General features: G+C 35.9%; 1 protein-coding gene across 1 annotated transcript; it reads left to right on the plus strand.

Moving 5' to 3' along the window:
* The first annotated feature begins 1,445 nt into the window (after nucleotides 1–1,445).
* LOC110458434 (sialin-like) lies at nucleotides 1,446–14,198 on the plus strand. Its single transcript, XM_021510118.1, has 10 exons — nucleotides 1,446–1,768; nucleotides 6,157–6,449; nucleotides 6,792–7,084; nucleotides 7,319–7,552; nucleotides 7,968–8,151; nucleotides 8,371–8,516; nucleotides 9,088–9,237; nucleotides 9,753–9,885; nucleotides 10,232–10,473; nucleotides 11,542–14,198. The coding sequence occupies exons 2-10, from the start codon at nucleotides 6,182–6,184 to the stop codon at nucleotides 11,767–11,769; spliced, it is 1,878 nt and encodes a 625-aa protein (XP_021365793.1). The 5' UTR covers nucleotides 1,446–1,768; nucleotides 6,157–6,181; the 3' UTR covers nucleotides 11,770–14,198.
* Nucleotides 14,199–16,513: the final 2,315 nt, after the last annotated feature.

Genomic DNA, 16,513 nt, shown 5'->3' on the forward strand with positions numbered 1-16,513 from the left:
ATATATATTGTTAAACGACAATTGTTACAAAAAGCCTTAGACATACTTTTCGAACATCAAAACGAAGGCAAAGACCTTTAATGACATGTTTGTTGGCTGGTTACAGAAACGCTGCCGAAGACGACCCAAGAAGAATTTGTGTTCATTAATGTAGTAAATTAGAAGGTAAAATCTCGCTCAGGAACCATATTTATCGGTTTCAGCATACTTGAAGCATGTTAAAAAGTAGTGTTTATTGGACATCTCACTAGACTATTTACCCGGTCTTGACAACTTGTAGGTAACAAGAAACGTAAACACTATGGGGGCCTGCAACACCGACTGTTTAGTGGCAGGCTGTATATTTAACCTATATCATGCAGAATTTCCCTGGTGTTTAATGAGAAAAAACTTCATAAACGTAACTTTATGGTTAAATTGTGTTACATTTCCCCTTAAACCTAAAGACAAACGACTATCACGAAGATAACGATAATGTGTAACAAAGCCCAATGCATTTGTAATGTAAATAATATTAAACCTTTTTATTTTATGTTACAAATATGCATTTCATATCAATCAAGGAAACACAAGTTAAAGTTTTAAACGCCAATACATCTAACACGTATTAAATCATAATACCGGTAAACAGGATCCCGGACATACAACTTTTCTGTTTGTTTTCATTCGCACAAACAGTATAACATGACACGCCCAAAAAACTCAGTATTAAAAGTAAATCGCCAAAGACGATTTATTTTTTTCGGCAGAAGATGATTTATTACGTACAGTAGGACTGCTCTGCCTAACAGTGAAAGGACTTGTATAACGTCAACAGTATGTTAACTTATCCAACCGTATCGTTCAACAGAATGTAAGCACGTCAAGGACAGATCAAGGACTTCATTATGGGGAGGGGCGCAAAACGATTTATGACATATTATTGATTGGTGGTTATAGATACACATAATTTGACTGGCCATATTTAAATTACCGAACTAGCTCGCTGAAGTAACGTATAACAAATGTAAGATGACAACTTGTAATTCCATATATAGATGATAGATAATTTAAAGGCGTTGTTTAAATAACAAACTAAACCAGCGTGTCGAAATATCAACGTGTTATTTCTTATTGTACTAGCTCAATCTATAATGCAATACTTAATAACAAACTAAACCAGCGTGTCGAAATATCAACGTGTTATTTCTTATTGTACTAGCTCAATCTATAACGCAATACTTAATAGCGTAATGGGGTTTCCCAATCTATGTTCATTACATCTGGTTTCTGTCTGTGTCTAAAAATAGATACAGTTCAGGGAAATGTAAATTACACCCTGATCAATATAACCGTATTCTTCTTGTCGTGTATTACCTAACAGAACAGAGTCGTAAACCAGCGGTGTTTCAAACGTCCTTCTTAACAATTCAACCTTGAGACCCAACCTATACCGTAATATCGATTTTCCCAATGTCAAACAGTGCAATTTTGGCTTCCAATATTTGCAATTCTATCATAAATTACTAGAGATTTTAACATATACGATTATTCTAACAACTGACACAACTACCTATATTAATTTATTGTTAAGTAAATGTCCAATATTCTCGGACTGCTGCATTTTTTCTCAGTATTACACACATTGTTCACGTGTACTTGTTGGTATATATGCACGCGGTCACGTGCGGTTTTCTGTGAAACCGTATTAAGACGAGACGGTTCAGTTTGCAGAGGAAAATATATTATCATCTGTATCCATCTTTTTCCTAAGAAGATAAAGCTCCAGGTAAGTTTTACAGATTTTCATCACAATTGAAAACATCATTACACGCTCTATTACAATTGTCATGGAATGTTTCGCTGCAATAGCTGTAGATTAGAACCTTACATATTTGTCTACAGAAATTAACCACGCGTTATGAATTCTACCTGGGTAATGTAAAAGTCATGAAAATCTAGCCGATATTATCAAAAATGGCGATCACCTTGTGAGAAATTGCAGTGTTAGCATGTATGTGAATTTTAGCGTGGTGATGTTTGTGTGTATGACGCAACAACGTAAGTAAAAGCGCTGAGAAAGATCCGGGAGAGATGTTTTAATGTGAATCACTAACCATGCATGTATTGATGCATATAACCAATATATATCTTAATTAAACACCAAGACGTCATTCGGTTTGTCTAAAAATTGGACACACAATCACACTTAGTGTTAATATTGAAATCTCTTTATACTTAATTAAAATCGCATTCAAGTAAACAATATATAAACCGCGGGTAAGATAACCAATCTTATTTCATATACAAACAACAGATTATATACTTACATAAAATATAATGATAAATAACGGGCTAATTAGCCTCTTATAACACTGCTAAATGAAACAAAAAGTAGAACTAGAAAATATCGCAATATTATTTTTGACTGTTTCGTCAAACTTTAATGAGGTACTTATGTTATTATAATAAACAGAAGCTTCAAAACAAAACGGTTCGGTAAATGAAATAGAAAAGATTTTAACAAGGAATGTACAAATAAAGGATTTTTCTTAAATTATCAATTTGAATATGTATTTGAATAAAATATGTACCACTGCCATTTTTTCATTAACTTACTATATTAAAAAGCAACTATTCAGTGATTAACCCATTACGCTACTATAATCAGCGCATCCCTACCCATCTTACCCCACCCCAACCCAAGGGAAAAGGCCGGAAACAATGATTTAAATCGTCCTGGTCCGATCCACTTCTCTATGGCGGTTGATTATAGTTTAATATTAAAAGTAACACACTACGAAGTCCTGTTTTAGGGATTGGCGGTTACATCATACATTGTATTGATTGTGCTCTGCAGGTGTAACAGCGATGATGTAAGATAGCCACGTCTGGCATCAGTCTCAGCTAAGGTGTGATTACCCTCTAAATCACACCATGTAAGATAGCCAAGTCTGGCATCAGTCTCAGCAAAGGTGTGATTACCCTCTAAATCACACCATGTTAGATAGCCAAGTCTGACATCAGTCTCCGCTAAGGTGTGATTACCCTCTAAATCACACCATGTAAGATAGCCACGTCTGGCATCAGTCTCAGCTAAGGTGTGATTACCCTCTAAACCGCACCATGTAAGGAAGCCAAGTATGGCATCAGTCTCAGCTAAGGTAGCCACGTCTGGCATCAGCCTCAGCTAAGGTGTGATTACCCTCTAAATCACACCATATAAAATCCGTGTACCTGTATAAATCATAACCCTGACTATCCTATAGAATATAGACCAAAAATAGTTGAACTGTGAAGCAGACTTAAATGGAGACCTTGCTTAACCTTTGTCGATATTCAATATAGTAAACGCGTCAACCGACATTCCTATCTCGAGCTCGTTTGTGTTAGTGTTTAAAGCTATGGTGTTTCGTGTTTCAATGCACGTAAACCATTAGGCCACAGCCGCAATTGAGATTATAGATACATACACGCATCCTGAAGTTAATTGTATGACGTCACAGTGTGGAAATATTACACGTAGCACGTGTAACATATCCAGAGCTATAGACGGTCAATGACCGCAGTACGCATGTTGTTAATATATGCTGTCAAAACAGTGTCTGTAGAGGTAGCCAAAGTAGGGTGTCCCCAGTCCCTCACTTTTTAGAGAACAAAGAAATGTGTTGACATAGGAAGCCAAGGGCAAACCATTTATTGTCTGTTCCATGCTTACCTCACAGGTAATAAGTTACCAGTATGACTTTTGAGGGTACGTGATATATTAGGTATTTTTGGGATATATAGTTAATGAGTTTTAATTAATGTTTGGGAGGTACTGAGTTGATAACAATTGATAAATAAACATTAAATTGTCTGTTTATCAAATTAAGGTTGTTAATTGGAAATTAATTTATGTATACATAGTACGTACACATGATACAATCATTACATACATGATGTACTACAGATATAAACATCACTAAATAGTAAGTGTTAACAGTCAAATGTTTCAATGCTTTTACATAATCATTACATTTCATTTATATTACACTTTCAAAAACCACCAAATACAATTCAAAATATGATATAACCAGCACTACATATTAATTGTTAACGGTCAAATATGTCAATACTTATATACATTACATTTCGTTTAATTTATACTTTTTAAGCCACAAAATACAATACACGTTAAAGTATATACTTTAATTTCCAATACAAAACAGTCAAATCTAAATTTACTCGAACATTACATTTCAAAACAAAAACAATCAGTATTACATGTTAAGGAGTTATATCATTTACATATCACACAATAGAAACTCTTTTTTATACAATGTAGCACTGTCTATTAAAAATAGTCAAGTTTAACAATACTTGTAGATTATATCTCAAATCTTAACTTCAAAATCCAGTACAAAATCAAAACTACAGTCCACAGTCAAGTGTCACACATATTTGTTGTCATCTATCCCAGTCTGTGAAAGGTGTTGTGTTAACAGGTAGGCCAGCATCATCAGGTTCATCTAAAGCGCTGAACCTCACAATGTTTTTTATGATGGTTATAAGATACTTCTAACATCTAGGAATTAAGATGAATTTCTTTTTTTAAGTTTAATTATCAACTGTAAAACAACACATATTATTTATATATGTTTAATTAATATTGAAAAAAATAGCATTTGTTATTTAAAATCTGAAAATCTTTTATGACTTATTATTACATTAAATCTGATCAGCTTCCAGCTTTGATAGAACAACACAACATATCTAGGATGGTGATATTTGGAAAGTTGCATGCTGAGGTGACCTTGTTAATAATATGTTTAATATACAAAACTATTGCAAAATAAAATAGTAAATCTTATTATATGTCATATCAGCAGCACAATGACTACAAAATGGGTAGATTTACTATTTAAAATTAATTAATATAATTCAAATTGATTTTTTTTTTTTTTTATTAAAACTGAAAATCGTAAATGATGTAATATTTAATTAAATATGATCAGCTTCCAGCTTTGATAGAACAGCACAGGTAAATGCAGGTAAATACTGCCAATACTATACTTAGAAACAGACTATAATCCTTCAAAAAATATTCTACTCCTCGTGTTTTTTTTTTTTTTTTAAATGTGGGGAACTGAGAACAAGCCCTCCTTAGATAGAAGGGTTAACCACAGGTAAAAACACAAGAAAATACTGCCAATATTACTCAGAAACAGACTATAATCTTTCTAACAACATGCTTTCCCCGATTTTTAAAGGTGGGGTTACTGAGAACAAGCCCTAAATTGTTGTCTTGTACATGTCAAGTATATACTGTAACCATTTCAATAATGACGGCTACATCGTGTGATATCAATTAAATCAAATCTACATATCTATAACACGATTATAAAAATTTGATTAATTGGTTTTACGTCCGCTTTCACTACCGATCGCGAGTAGTTCGGTTATCCAGCAGACGAAAAGAATATTTATTTTTACTAGCCCAACTTGTCACTCGGAACTCCTCGGCCGAATAGGTCATAAGGTGGAAGGAACTGAAATAGGGTCGAGGAGTTCCAAATGCCAACATGTAGTACTTAATTTGTAACATGAAGTGTTCAGTGGAGTCGCTATTTCGTAAGCAATTTATCAAATTAAATCGCTAGTTATTTCCCGTTTTCTTCAATTCTTGCTGATACATATATGTTCGATACATAATTAACATCAACTGTCATTGGGTATTTAATGTTACGAGGCCTGGTTTTTATATTCCAGACCCTCTGTGGAAAAGAAGAGGAAAGTTTAGTTGTTTTGTTGGGAATGTAATATTTCAAGGAAATGTCATTCTTTGTATTTGATTCCATTGGTGAAGGTGCTGTAGGTGCAGTGCTGTTTCAACTATTGGTTAAGCATTTTACTATTTTTGTATTGGCACAATTGATTTTGATGGTTTTACGTCCGCTATTACGGCCTTGCGGCCTTTCAGCAGACGACATATTTATATATCAATCATTATGTTGGAGTTATACGTATCCAAACTTAAGGGAGGCAACTCTCATACAATAACAAACATATTATGTAAGGTAGAAGGTTTCCATACTCATTCAGAAATACAGCCTATTTAGATCTTGTGATCGTGTTTTTTTATTCTTTCAAAAGGCCTTTGTCACATTGAGTATTAGACTATATTTAATGTTGTAGCCAGAGAATATCCATCCGGATTGTGATGACGACTTCCGCTGAGTCCCCCAACACAAGTCCTAATGGAGGGCTGGCACGACCACCAATCAACAAACACATCCTCCAAAACCAGTTCAGTGTAGACTCTGTCCATGGTGGAGGTTCCACGAGACGCCGGAGAACTACTTCCGGTGGAAGTTGGCACAGGCAATCGAGTCTTAGTCTACATCACTGGGACTCTTACAAAGTAATAAAGACAGATGTTGACGAACCCCTGGACGAACACCCCGATATACAAATTTCGCATACAGAAGGTATGCAACCAGTTTTGTCCATGAATTTACCTTGATTACTTGAAAAGAGTCAGTGTTTCATGATGATGTTTCGTAAAACTATTTCATGTATTTGAAAAACGTTATGTCATTTATGAACATATAATTATGATTGGTCTTACGATTAATCCTCTAAAGGGATTTCAATTTTCGAAAACTTGAGAAACACCTATGGTTAACTTGTGTCTGAAAGAACGTTATTACAATTCAATTTTGCGGTCGCCTTTTTTTGCGAATTCACCTAAAAATGTCTATTTCGCAATTCTTTTTACTATCATCCAGTATAGTACGAGTGTTGAAATGAATTTAATATTATATTTACAGTGCCGTGGTGGACATCTCATAGAGTGCGCCTGTCCTTTCTCTGTTTTATGGGATTCTTCTGTCTGTATGCTAACCGGGTCAATTTGAGTGTGGCCATAATATGTATGGTCAAGCAGGAAATGACCAACGATACTGGTGTTAACATCCAGAAATTCGCTAATGATACTGACCATGTAACTATCCGGAACTATAGTTATACATCTGGATTAGTTACACAAAACAAATCGTCAGGAAACCTTGAGGTACGACAAGTTCGTGTCTGTCCAACGTCCGCGTGGTCAAGTCAATCACAGGTAGGTCACCACCTCTTTCCAGCCATCAATACAATATCAATTTACGAAAGCGTTTAGAGAGCATTTTAACTCAAATACTTTTTAAGCTTTTCTTTTCTCCTCATTCTCCTTCGATAATAAATGTGTTCGGCTACTGGGTGATGTCTCTTGTATACAATCTGTTTGATGTCAATTAGCCGATGGTTTATTTATTTGTATAAGCGTAGTTTCTTTTCTTTTCTTTTGATATTTTAGGAAGGGGAATTCGAATGGGACAAATTTCTCCGTGGATTTTTACTGGGAGCCTTTTTCTGGGGCTACACTATCATGCAGATTCCTGCTGGCTGGTTGGCAGAACGATACGGTCCTCGTGGGACTGTCTTTGGTGGGATGTTGCTTGTGTCGACGCTCACGTTACTTACACCGCTTCTCGCCAGGGGGAGCCCCTATCTACTTCTAGTTGGAAGAGTGCTGATAGGTGTCGGCGAGGTACATATACAGACATACTACATTTTATTTTTAATGTTAAATAAATTTGTACATAATCTCTCACTTAGTCTTTTGCTCTTATATCTATTTATGGAAATTGGCTTGAATATTAATGACGCCGCGAATTTAAAACAATGATTTTCACGGATATTTCAAATATTTCTTGATCACATTTATATATAAAATGCATTCCCCACCGCAAGACTGTCGGTTGGCCTATGTGTGGTCCCCTATAGACTTTAGACTCCTTCGACGCTAAACTATGTTCTTTTTTGTGAATCAAAATTCAGTTGTTTGGGACCTCATTTTCAAAAAGGCTAGCGCCATCACTGATGAGAAAAATCACCTTATGATGTCAATGACACATGACGAGATTGATTAACACTGAGTTCTTACGATGTACTTACATACACAGGCGATGATGTATCCCGGGGCACAGGTCCTGTGGGCGAAGTGGGCTCCTCCAGAGGAACGGAGTCGACTTGTCGGTTTCTCCTTCGGAGGATGTCAACTGGGGAATGCCCTAGCGTTTCCTGTAGCGAGCCTTCTGTGTCAGTACGGATTTGACGGAGGCTGGCCCGCCATATTCTACGTCCTGGGTACGTTTTGTCATGTATAGATGGTACGTTATTCTATAGATGGTTGGTTACACTATATGTTCATGGTATATAATCCCTGTGACTGATATATTGAAAACAAAAACTATTACATATCTATCAGCTTTGTAAACTATTATAAAAATAAAACAAAGACATAAAAAAAACTACGCTCGTAAAGCATGAGGTGTTCGTAAGTTTCACATTCAATTCAATTTGTAGGTGGCATGGCTCTGATCTGGACGATAGTATGGCTGGTATGTGTTCGGAACACACCTGCAGAAAAACCGGGAATATCCGACCTCGAAGTTCGGTATATCGAGAGTTCGCTTGGATATGTGATATCTCCGAAGAACTCCGACAAGAAGGTGAGGAATATTCCTTTCTATAGTTGATAATCAGTCTTTATTTAATGAACTCTTTAAATTATGACTTTAGATTAGACGACAATTTGTCTGCTTAAATAGTATCTCAACTGTTCGCAAGAAGCGTCCTACGTCATCAACTTATAGGGTATACAACTTGTAGGATGTTCTCGCTTGTGGAAATTTGGATATCCCGCCATTTCAGACAAATTCGAGTTGTTGTCCAAAAGTAATGACGCAACCGCGACTACATTTTACATATCTTGTTTTACTGCCAACTGGAAAATATGAAGAACGATTACAAATGTGTTAGACGGTCCCAAATCAAATTATAATAACCGATGAAGATATTTTCTCTACTCTTTTTAGTATAACCACCACCTTCCGACAAAAAGTAATGTTGGTCATTCGTTCAATTATTTTTTTTCGAAATGGTCATGTTTGTAATTTTCTTTATTAGAAACGCGTTTTGCGTTAGATTTACCGATATGAAAGAAATGTTTCCGGTGCACAAAACGAGCAATGTTCCAATAATGATTTGTGTACATTCAACGCTTTGAAAACATTATTTCAGAAACATCCTATACCATGGAAAGCTATGCTGACGTCACTTCCTGTTTGGGCTATATTGGTGGCTAACTTCTGCGGCAACTACGGAGCATATATGTTGCTAACGCAAATGCCGACATACATGAAGGAAGTTCTTCACTTTGATATTAAGTCGGTAAGTTATCGGTCGTGGTTCGAATTTCCAATGACCCTATAACCCCTATGACCCCTATTCCAAATTACTGACAATTATGTTGCACACTTTTACGACTTAAATTGTTTATCTACTTATTCGAAGCAAATTGATTGATCCTCGAATACAAAAATGTACCAAACATGACACTGAAGTATATTTTTTTTGCATAAGACACGGTAGCCGTCATGATCAAACCCCAAGGGTTCATTGTGTGGTAGGGGACCGCAATGCATTCGGGTAGGGGATAGGGCACTATTTAAAATGTTGTTTATTACTATGAATTGCTATCGACATTCACACTGGGAAGTCAGTCTGTGTAACACCATTCTGTAGTACAGCACTCCCAACCAATTATCAACATTTAAGAATAATTTTACTGTTTGCTTCACTCGTTTGCATTTCCCAATCTGTCATAAACGTTTTATGGTAAGCATGAAAAGACGAAAAGTTGGAAATCACATAAAAATACATTTTTTTTTATTATTATTTTACAGAACGGGGTGTTTTCCATGATTCCTTATATTGTATTTTGGATTTTCGTCATTATTGCTGCCTTCTTTGCCGATTTCTTCATATCCAAGAACATTTTGTCTATTGAATGGACAAGGAAGCTGTGCGGTTCAATAGGTAGGACACGTTAGTATGTGGGTACAATGGTAGAGAAAAACTTATTCATATTATTCGTCGTTTTGAAACAGTAATTGGTGTGTGAATATCAAAAAGGAATAAAAAAAACACCTCCTATTTATTACATTAGAAAGTGTTTTGTTCGGATATCTTTTTGGTTTGTGTTTGTAGTAGATTGTTCAATTTCGGAATCAAAGAGTTCCGCTCTCGTTGCACAAATCCTCTGTACAAAATGTATGTATATTGAGTTGAACCCTTGACAGAGGAACTACTTTCGTTCGGATATCATTTAGTTTGTGTGAATATATCTATATCCCCGCTTTAAGTATTGCGTTTTATTTTACAGGGATGTTTGTCCCCGCTATTTTCCTCATTGCCGTTGGTTACATGGACTGTTACCATCAGATCGAGGCTGTCGCTTTGTTGACATTGTCCTTGGCGTTCTGTGGCTTTCAATTCGCCTCTTTCTTTGTGAACCACGCCGACATTGCTCCGAACTACGCTGGAACTATTTTTGGAATAACAAACACTGGCGCAAGCGTCCCTGGTATCCTTGCGCCGTACGTTGTCAGTTCAATCACACAGAATGTGAGTAAATTAAACCTCCATTAAAATCAGGATGGAAGGTCACTACGTTAAGTAATTGTTTCTGAACTATAGAAACCTACTTCAGGAATAGCAAGCTTATACATGGGTTAGTGATGTTACACCCGTTAATTATTGGTCGAGTCCGTACAATTCATAAAAATAAGTCCATATTTGAAGACTAGATGAGGAAAACATGATTCGTTCTTTGTAGTGCCAATGAGAAAATCTCTTCTCGGCTTATTATTATCTTTAACCAAACAAAAATATAACAAACGTTTTATTTAAGGACAAATACACACTACATAACTTGATGTATTGGTATTCAGGGTATAATATTTACATTTGCATGGCATTGTCACTATATAGCCTCTTTGAAAGCTGTGTCGTTGATGGGACTTTAATTACCATGCATCACGAGACACAATTCTTAGCGTATTAATACAACACTGACCGGAACTACAATATCCAATATAAATAAACATGACGGCTGCTGAAATATCGCTGGGCATTGTGAGATTTGACAATGTCATTGTAAATTTATGTGCAAAATGAAAAATAAAATTAAAAAAACACTTTTATTACAACGAAAACAAGACCAATGTCTGCAATATCGTACAAAATGCACATCGGTTGAAATCACCAATGCCGGCAATGGAAACAATTTTAACGCTCATGCAATTTATCAGAAATATCGTCTGTTACACTGCACTGATCAACAGGGGTTCGTTACAAATGTCTGAAATACACATATTATATAGACCTACTGACACATATGTTACAGACCTACTGATATGAGTCACAGCACACATACAAATAATGTAAACATTTCAGACATTTGTAACGAACCTGTGCTCCGTCGCAAGATCACTCACTTCAAACGCTATCTTTCACACTTCTCGCATCCACCATTCCTCAGTTTCTGACGACATGTCAAATAACGAGGATGTTATAGAATCTATCGACTAGCGCGCATTATGTTGTTTGCTTGCAAAGCTGTGTCATTCAAATAGATCATAAATACCATACAAAAACAGTTCAATGCTTAATTATTGCATTATCTTTGTACAGAAAACACCAGGAGAATGGAGGGTGGCCTTTTACATCGCCGCAGCCATCTATGTGTTTGGTGGTATATTTTACATCGTGTTTGCCCAAGGGAGGATACAATCTTGGTCTTCAGAGGAAGAAGATGTCGATGATGATATGAATATCGGCTTAAAGGATCTTTCTGAAAACACGAAGAATTTGCTTAGTAATGAGGAAAAGACTGAAGCCAATGGCAATCGTGAAGCATGAACATTTATATTTCAAAGCAAAGTTTCTTAAGCATTGCTTTTAACTATTGAAGTGCGTATAAACTCATATCTAAATAGCTTAAACATAGTTTATAATGGATGCGAAAGAGATTTCCTGCCAAGGCGAGTGGGACTTAGAATATCGTCTCTTGGCTATCGAAGGCACTGTGCTGAACAAGTATTATTATTTTGATGTATACTATGTGTATAAAGTATTTGTAGGAGTCACCAGAATTATCACTTTGCACATTACTTCTTTAGAACATGAGGCCAACAGACAAAAAACACGATGAGAGCCTTTGCCCACAGCCAATCAACATGTGTTCCGTTATAGGCTATTAGGGAAGTGAAAATACTCGACAACGTGATAGAAACTATGCGCATGTATCAATCTAATGTAAAACCGTCCTGATATGAGCAATCAATGGGTCCTCTAGAGGAGATAGACAGTAACACAGTCAGTATTATGTAGGGTAGAATATCCTTAGTACAGCAACGGCCAACGTAATAGTGATGTATTTTGTTTCTGAAGTGCGGTACCTCGGTATAAGCACGGTTGTATCTGCAATACCTATATACAAACAGTGATTCTTTATATACTTAATTGCATTTTCAATTGAGAAAAATACTCGATTTCATATGTAATATGATCTTTTCTTAAGAAACCAGACCAAATAGCAGCAAGTTGGGGAAAGAATAGGCATGCTATAAACCACTGTAATATCCAAGATTTTTTTCTGTGTCTTCTGCTGAAGGGGGCTTGGAAGGAACCATGATTGATATGCTTTCCCCATTGAAAAACTTCATCTTTTTCTTTACTTTCTCTCGTGCCTTTTCTGTCTTTTCCGCTTGGGGTTTCTTCATATGGCCGTTGCTCGATTGCAACGGCCAAAAGTTAATCCCCAAAGCGAACAAAATAAACAAACTCGAAAACACCATCTCGACGAGCATGGTTCCATAGTTTTGGAGTAGTTAATTGTTATATAAATTAATGTGATAATGTTATTTATATTTTTGTTCGGTAACCAAAGACTAACTAGATTTCACTGATACTTTCCCGAAACTTGTGTGAGGAAAGAAATTGAAGGCGATATTTTTATGGCTGATTCATTGAGTTCATAATGTTTAAAAAAGATACAGTTTATTAAGAAATAATTTGAAATATCAAAATAGAGTTTATTTTCGATTGTCATGTCAGCATGAACTGCAGACACTTGCATCCCATGAAGTTCGGTAGAAGATATGTTTTGATATTCATTGTGCATTTATTGTATCATTCATATAGACTGTAAATGTCATATCATATCACAGTTTATTGCTTATATTCATCGTTTTTTAATATCATTGATACATATGCTTGTTAAAATTACGCGTTAGTGTATGTACCGTGTATGCTTGTTCAGTGTAGCACAGCCACCTTCCATAGAGCGTCTGTGGTATCTAGCTTGAAAATTGTGACGGTATAACTTGTAACGATTACGTCATGATAACGCCAACACGTGGGCCATGACATTTACAGTCCAAATGAATGCCGGAGAGATCATACAGCGGTAAATAGTGAGCGTCGCAGTATATATATAAAGTAGTACATTACATGTACTGCGATGTCCACTTATATTATACATCTTCTGTTTTATATATAGCATCTGACATGAATTTGTGATGCCATATATAGTTTTAGCCCGAGATGTCTGGTGTGCACACGTCAAAATGTCCAAGTCTGGTGCCAGGGCCAGAGGAAACTCGGGCTGATGTATTTTATGATGCGAGGTTGTGAGTTCGATCTAAATGTGATCATTTTTGACGTACAGAACACATTCCAAAGATGTCTGTTGTGCTGTTCTATTGATACGAAAGTGTTCTTGTTTTAAAGATGTGTGGATCCTCATAGGTTTGTGTTGCAAGGGACCATCGCATACGGTCTTAGCTGCAGGTAGGCATATCCGTATGTACTGTGGAACACAGTACGAAGGGCGATAACTCCCACTGAATCGTTCGACACCGATTTCTGTTCTAATTGAATGTCATAATTTTGTAAGGACCATATCAAAATATTGCTTTACATAACATATATGTACCTGCAGATACTAATATATTATATGACTATTAGAAGACTGCTTTCAATTTGATGATTAGGTTATTCGTTAATATATCAACATTACACGTTTGAACATTATTATTAGATATTTTGAATACGTCGAAATCTCTGTAATCTAGAACAGCACCTTTATCCTTTGTACAAACGATGCGATTTTCATTTAAAACGAGAATTAACTTTATACGCTAACAAACATTCTGACAGCACTATGTAGAATTGGTGATATTTACAGATAAAATGTTGTTGATATTTATATTATTTTTATTAGATATGTGGTTTGTTGCGTTGATTGTATATTTTCGTCTCTATCTTTTTTTAATAAAATTTTAAAAAGCCAATGCACCGAATGGTCTTTTATCGCTCAGTGTAACCTGTGTTGTCATACCCCAGAATAGAATCTTTTCAATCCTCAATGGTAAGATTTGTTCAAGGGGAGGTAACTTATATTAACATTAGTGTCTAAACAGGCATTCGGAACACTTCGCCCCGATTACAGTTCTTTCCGTGGTATAACTCGTACGACTTGATTATCGTGCCGGAATTTTAAATTATGCCAAAGTCATAAGCTAACGTATTGAATTTAGTTCCTAAAGTTTAAAAGCGTTATAATTCCACCAGTAAATGAAATATAAGCGAACTAATATTATTTCATACTTCAGTACTGAAACTTGTTTAAGAATGTAAAATAAAAGGTAAGATTTGTTGCCTATTCAGCCTTTCTTGCTACTAGGAATGAAAAAATTGTGGTATGACAAAAACGTTATCTCGGGGAGTGCGGGATCATATCCCCTATATGAGTTGTTTACCTCACCTGTGGCCCAGGTAATATAAGACCGATGCAGGCGATAATAGCCCGTAAACCCTGCCTAACCAGTTACGATAACTAATAAAATGTAACACTAGTACACCTAGTAACAACATACTTGACACACAATCACAGAGTTTGTACACAAAGCTATAGACTTGACTTACAATCACAGAGTTTGTACACAAAGGTATAGACTTGACACACAAACACAGAGTTTGTACACAAAGCTAAAGCTATAGACTTGACACACAATCACGGAGTTTGTACACAAAGCTATAGACTTGACATACAAACAGAGTTAGTACACAAAGCTATAGACTAGACATACAACCACAGAGTTAGTACACAAAGGTATAGACTTGACACACAATCACAGGGTTTGTACACAAAGCTAAAGCTATAGACTTGACACACAATCACGGAGTTTGTACACAAAGCTATAGACTTGACATACCATCACAGAGTTAGTACACAAAGGTATAGACTTGACATACAATCACAGAGTTAGTACACAAAGATATAGACTTGATACGCAATCACAGAGTTAGTACACAAAGCTATAGACTAGACATACAATCACAGAGTTAGTACACAAAGGTATAGACTTGACATACAATCACAGAGTTAGTACACAAAGGTATAGACTTGACATACAATCACAGAGTTAGTACACAAAGTTATAGACTAGACATACAAACCGAGTTAGTACACAAAGCTATAGACTTGACATACAAACCCAGAGGTAGTTCACAAAGCAATAGACTTGACATACAATCACAGAGGTAGTACACAAAGCTATAGACTTGACACATAATCACAGAGTTAGTACACAAAGTTATAGCCTAGACATACAAACAGAGTTAGTACACAAAGCTATAGACATGACATACAAACCCAGAGTTAGTACACAAAGCTATAGACTAGACACACAATCACAGAGTTTGTACACAAAGCTAAAGCTATAGACTTGACACACAATCACAGAGTTAGTACACAAAGCTATAGACTAGACACACAATCACAGAGTTAGTAAACAAAGCTATAGACTTGACATACAAACCCAGAGATAGTTCACAAAGCAATAGACTTGACATACAATCACAGAGTTAGTACACAAAGCTATAGACTTGATACGCAATCACAGAGTTAGTACACAAAGCTATAGACTTGACACACAATCAGTTGTACACAAAGCCATAGACTTGACACATAATCACAGAGTTAGTACACAAAGCTATAGACTTGACATACAATCATTGAGTTAGTACACAATGCTATAGACTTGACATACAATAACAGAGGTTGTACACAAAGCCATAGACTTGACATACAATCACAGAGGTTGTACACAAAGCTATAGACTTGACATACAATCATTGAGTTAGTACACAATGCTATAGATTTGACATACAAACCCAGAGATAGTACACAAAGCCATAGACTTGACATACAATCACAGAGTTAGTACACAACGCTATAGACTTGACACAGAATCATTGAGTTGTACACAATGCTATAGACTAGACATACAAACAGAGTTAGTACACAAAGCTATAGACTAGACATACAAACAGAGTTAGTACACAAAGCTATAGACTTGACATACAATCACAGAGGTTGTACACAAAGCTATAGACTTGATACACAATCACAGAGTTTGTACACAAAGCTATAGACTAGACATACAAACAGAGTTAGTACACAAAGCTATAGACTTGACACACAATCACAGAGTTAGTATATAAAGCTATAGACTTGACACACAATCACAGAGTTAGAACACAAAGCTATAGACTAGACATACAAACAGAGTTAGTACACAAAGCTATAGACTTGACA

Source organism: Mizuhopecten yessoensis, unplaced genomic scaffold, assembly GCF_002113885.1.
Source record: "Mizuhopecten yessoensis strain PY_sf001 unplaced genomic scaffold, ASM211388v2 scaffold9581, whole genome shotgun sequence".
Lineage (NCBI taxonomy): Eukaryota > Metazoa > Mollusca > Bivalvia > Pectinida > Pectinidae > Mizuhopecten > Mizuhopecten yessoensis.